At 46.1% G+C, this 5,130-nt stretch overlaps 1 protein-coding gene across 1 annotated transcript; it reads right to left on the bottom strand.

Annotated features, from left to right (window-relative positions):
* Positions 1-627: 627 nt before the first annotated feature.
* Positions 628-4,787, bottom strand: ticam1 (TIR domain containing adaptor molecule 1). Its single transcript, XM_080471586.1, has 2 exons — positions 4,709-4,787; positions 628-4,334 (listed from the first exon to the last, which is right to left on the bottom strand). The coding sequence occupies exon 2, from the start codon at positions 4,245-4,247 to the stop codon at positions 2,571-2,573; it is 1,677 nt and encodes a 558-aa protein (XP_080327712.1). The 5' UTR covers positions 4,248-4,334; positions 4,709-4,787; the 3' UTR covers positions 628-2,570.
* Positions 4,788-5,130: the final 343 nt, after the last annotated feature.

Genomic DNA, 5,130 nt, shown 5'->3' with positions numbered 1-5,130 from the left:
GACTCCCTGCAGTGCCCTTCTCCCTGCAGCGCGCCGACTCCTTGCAGCGTGCCGACTCCCTACAGCGTGTCTTCTCCCTGCAGCGTGCCGACTCCTTGCAGCGCGCCGACTCCCTACAGCGTGTCTTCTCCCTGCAGCGTGCCGACTCCCTGCAGCGCGTCTTCTCCCTGCAGGACGCTGACTCCCTGCAGCGCGTCTTCTCCCTGCAGAGCGCCGACTCCCTGCAGAGCGCCGACTCCCTGCAGTATGCCGACTCCCTGCAGAGCGCCGACTCCCTGCAGAGCGCGCCGACTCCCTGCAGCGCGCCGACTCCCTGCAGCGCGTCTTCTCCCTGCAGCGCGCCGACTCCCTGCAGCGCGTCTTCTCCCTGCAGCGCGCCGACTCCCAGCAGAACGCCGACTCCCTGCAGTATATTTGCTTGTTTCATTTTGGTTGTTGTCTTGGAACATTTCTTTTTAATTTGCAGTATACTTGTTCAAAAACAATAAAAACACAAGTCCTCTGCACAAGGAGGTTTTTTTTTTACATTTTCAAAAAACTTTAAAACTGAAAATCTTCCACAGGAAGAGTTCTGAGCAAAATACAAGAGAAACAATAGAGACAGAATAATGAACAGAAACTAGTCAGTACCCCACAGCTTATTTATTAACTTTATTCATATTAGAAAAAGAATAAATGGTTTTCAAAGTTTCCTGGATCAGTTGAATTTCTACAGAAGTGAAGCAGAAGCTGACTTTTTAATAACAATAATAATGGCTTGGATTTGTATCGCACTTTTTTTTCAAGGTGACTCAACGTGCATACAGAAACCAGTCCCACCGGTGGTGGTAACACAGCTGCCCCGGGGCATTCTGAGGCCCTTTGGTGGTAACCACAGGTAACCACAGATGAAGATAATTGAGGTAAAACATGTAGATATAAAGCACACATGGTGGCAAACATGATTTAATGATGACAAACAATCTCTAATAAATTCATGTGTTTACTCTTAAGAGCTGCCAATTCGACTCGTGGTGGAGGGGATGAGAAGGTGAAACATCAATACGTTGAAAATGTAGGATTTACTTAGAGTGTGAACTGAAAGTTGTAATAAAACTGTAAATGTTATTGAACCTCCACACCGTAAAAGCCTTCTTTTAATCAGAGTAATCTGAGTATTGGTAACTCGTTATTTCCTACACTTTTATTTCATGTCAGTTAATTCTGAAAATCAAGTCCAACTGATTGATTCTGACTTCATTTCAAGTCTCATTAATGCTACGATAAAGCTGTTTTTAATGTAAACACCCATACATATTAAGCCCGAGCCAGAATTAAGATAGAAGCTGTCATGTGAGTCTCCAGTGGTTCATTCAAACAGAAAAAGGTCTGAGGTCTTTTAAGATGCAGAAGAAGAAGTCCTGATATACTTGACTAAACATCACTCAGACAATAACACCTGCGCTCGCTCTCAGAGCCACTAGTTACAGGTAAAAAGGTAGAAAAGGGTTTACAATCTTTATTCGCTTTTAAAAGGCCTCGTGGTGCCTTTGAAGAGCGCTGTCGCCCCCTGGTGGTCAGCGGGTGCTAACGCGCCTGCAGAGGTCAGGCATTAGATGGCAGTGCTTCACTGTTTCTGCACCACAAAGCTCACGACCCTTCCATTCACTTCAGTTTATTTACACAACAGCATTAAACCACAGCATTTTACAATTTAAGAAATAGAGGAATCAAATTCCAAAAAATGTACAAGAGCAACAAAAGGTTTTCAATAAGAATAAACTTCCAGAGGCGGGACGTCACATACAGTCTGGTTTTAAAAAGACAGCGGTGTGCTAAAGCAATAACCAATGTTGCTTTTGTTTCCGTGGGAAGAAGGAGACGTCTGAACATGTTCACATTTAATCAAATATCAAAACCTTGCGTACAACCTGAAACGTTGTTATTTACCACAAAGTGTGATTTTCAGTTTTTTCATGTTTATGCAATTTTACGGTTGTTTTGTTCACAATACTAGAACAATTAGTGACAGTAATTATGTGTAAATGGATATTATTACTAGTATTCATATGTTTGATCCACCAGCTGTAGATGCTTATTACTTCTATATTTCAAAGTAAAATTAGCACCATTTAACAAGTGTTAAACTATTTCAGATAAAATCGGTGTTCTTTTAAATATCCAGGATTCAACTAAGATGTAGTACTTGGTGTTAGTTTAGATGTGTGAGAGGCGGCAGTGCTGCTTTATTGTCTTGTTAAAAGACATTAGTTTGGTGTTTCTTTGCTCCAGTCTGCATGTGAAGCAGCTTTGAGGTGGAGTTTGTTGCTCTTATGACAGTTTTTACTCTCCACTCTTTGGATGGTTAAAACACCTTGGTATCTTTTGATCCGGGTCTGCATGTGAGAACAATATATGGTGGAATGCAAAAAGTTCCACTCTGGCTTCAGAAATAACTTTTTTTTATTCCAAAAGCTTAAGCTTGAAATATTTTAGTGTTCAGCAGACATGAGAAGATGGGGAAACGGGTCCATTATTTCCTTCAGTAAACGGTGTAAAGTTTGAATTTAAATGTGCTGCTCCTCCTTTGTTCAAACTGCATCCTCATTATCTGCCCTTTCACCTACACCCACAGTCATCTGAGAATCGTTCCCGATCATGATGTATTTGGCATTTTGGATGCAGATGCTTGCAGGATGAGACCAGCGCTCTGGGACCAGCAGTTTCTGCTCTATTGACAGTCCCAGGTTTTCAGTGTGTGCATGCTGAGAGACCTTGAGCTTCTCCTGCTTCTGAAGCATCTGCTCCTCAAGCCACTTTCTCCTCTGCTTTTCAATCTTTGCTGGAGCCAATGACCTTAGGATTTTCTTCTCGAAGCGGCGGCCCTCCTCCAGCGGCACGATTGTCTGCAGCACCAGCGGAATGCTGTCTCTGGGCATGCAGTTCTCCCGGGGAAGCAGCGGGATAACGGTGTTATACTTGTGCTCCTTGTTGATGGAGTTCATGAGGGCCGTGTTGGTCTTCACGTCCAGCATGCGGGTGTTGAAGTTGCGAGTGAGCAGCAAGATGGTGAAAGCCGAATTGTTGATGGCGTCTTCCACGCACTTCAAAGTGCTCCTTCCAGGGATGGCAAAGTCCCCGGAGAAAGTGGCACCGTCATTACCGAGGACTCCTTCCAGTTTCTCCTTCATGCTCTCAGCCATGTCCGTGTCCTCCGGCGCATGCAGGATAACGAAAGCATAAAACATCTCCTCCTCCTCCTCTGTACTTTCATTTCTTTCTCTTGGGGTGGGCATCTTGGGTATCAAGCAGTTAGTCCCGGCAGGTTGTGCACTCTCTGGTTGGATCTTTGTCTGGTGGGGAATCGGGTCTGAGTTGCAGCTCATTGCTGTTGATGTTTTATCAATGATTGAGTCTTTCTTTGCTGCACACTGAAGAGATTCAGCTGATTTCGGTTCAAACTCAAACGATTCAGACTGTTGAGGAGTATTTTTGGCCTCTATTGTATTTGTGAGGAGGGAGGAAAGACTTAACTTGTGATTTCCTGATGGTTGTGAGGTCAGTTTGTCTCCTCGGAATGAGACTGTTGGAGGAATACTCACCTCTAGATGTGTTGGAAATGAGGGCAAAGAGGAGCCGGCCTGCAGAGAAGTGGGCAGACATTGGGTGCTGGCCGCCTGCGCCTGACTCTCACAGAGTGTCAACATTGCATTTCCTCCATCCAAAGGTCTGTGAGAGGTGGAGTAAGAGCCAGACTCCATGGAGGAGCACATCCACTCCACAACCTGAGGCCCACACACATCCTTGGCTTCCTCTCTGAACTGATCATAATGCAAATCATCATACGTGCTTGTTTTTTGACAGTTGCTGGAAATCGCTCTCTTGTATGCCAGATTTCTCTGCAGCTGATCGCACAACTGCAGCTCTGTCAAAACTCTGAAGATCCGAGCCAAAGCTGCCAAAGTTTCCCCTGTTAGTGCTCTGAAACCACTGCAGTGATCTCCAAAGGCTTCCAGGTGAAAAGGTCCAGTCTGCCACTGTTCCACCAGGTGACAGGCGAGGGAGTGGTCCTCCAGCATCTGCAGGGTGTGGAGGGCCTGTGTCGGCCTTTGCAGGAGGACCAGACACAGGGCGTGGATGATCTTCTCTTCTGGAGACTCACCCAGCTGGATTATCAGGCTGTGCAGTCGCTCTGACGCCGCCTTCCGCAGAATGTCGAACACATCCCGGAGTCCGGTCCCTGGACTCTGACATCCTTGGTGACTCATGGTGGTGGGGAGGCTCAGCTGTGGCTCTCCAGTACGATCTCCTTCAGGTTCTGACAGACCCGCACAGTTTCCTCCACATTCTTGGTCCTTTAAGCAGATACAAACACACAGACATGTCAGAACTTGTGTCAAGGACACACGGAGCACTTCTTTTACTTTCACTTTGTCATTCGTAAACAAGCTGCTTCCTTCAACGTATCAGAATAAATTTGGTATCGAGTCTGAGTTTGTACATTCCTCAGATAAACGGTGAGCTGAGCTGCAGACGCTGAAGCCGGCTCAGTGGAGCCAACACACTGAAGTTAGCATGCAAACCAGGAAGTCATTCAGAATGTCTTTTAAAGCCACAGGAAACTGCTTATCCTTTACAGGAAACTCTTGGTGGCTTCATGAAGTGGACCTCCTGAAGCTGTGCACAGAGAAGCAGAAAACCGTCCCATCTGGCCGAGCTGTGACCTTACCTGCTGGACTGTAGTGACCGACTGTACCTGCTGATTGTAGGCCTCTCAGCACCAAGCACTTTGCCCTGCACTGTGCTGACGTCGCAGGTGGAGGCATAGTACCGAGGCTCAGGAAGGACAAAAGACAAGAGCAGGAAGCAGCAAGCAGCAGCTGAGCAGAGCAGTGTGGATTTCATCAGGACATTCAGGCCACAGTAGAAAGGTAGAGGGGGAAATTCTGTTTGTAAAAACCCAGGTATGTGTAATCGTACTCCACACTAAACTGGTCTGCAGGACTGCTTCCTTTCTCCAGCGTAATATTATTAAAACCAGGACCAGGTTGACTCAGACCGACTGAGAAATGGATCCATCATGAGTTTACTCCAGAGTAACTAATGTAACTCACTACTATCAGGCGATATCACTATCATATGTGTAGTGCC

Source organism: Lipophrys pholis (genome assembly GCF_963383615.2).
Source record: "Lipophrys pholis genome assembly, chromosome: 1".
Taxonomy (NCBI): Eukaryota; Metazoa; Chordata; class Actinopteri; order Blenniiformes; family Blenniidae; genus Lipophrys; species Lipophrys pholis.
The sequence above is the reverse complement of the archived record's forward strand: the minus strand, read 5'-3'. Positions and strand labels throughout refer to the sequence as shown.

What these genes read in the sequence shown, in the direction of transcription:
- ticam1 (XM_080471586.1), bottom strand. Translation starts at nt 4,247, where the DNA reads ATGAGTCACCAAGGATGTCAGAGTCCAGGGACCGGACTCCGGGATGTG.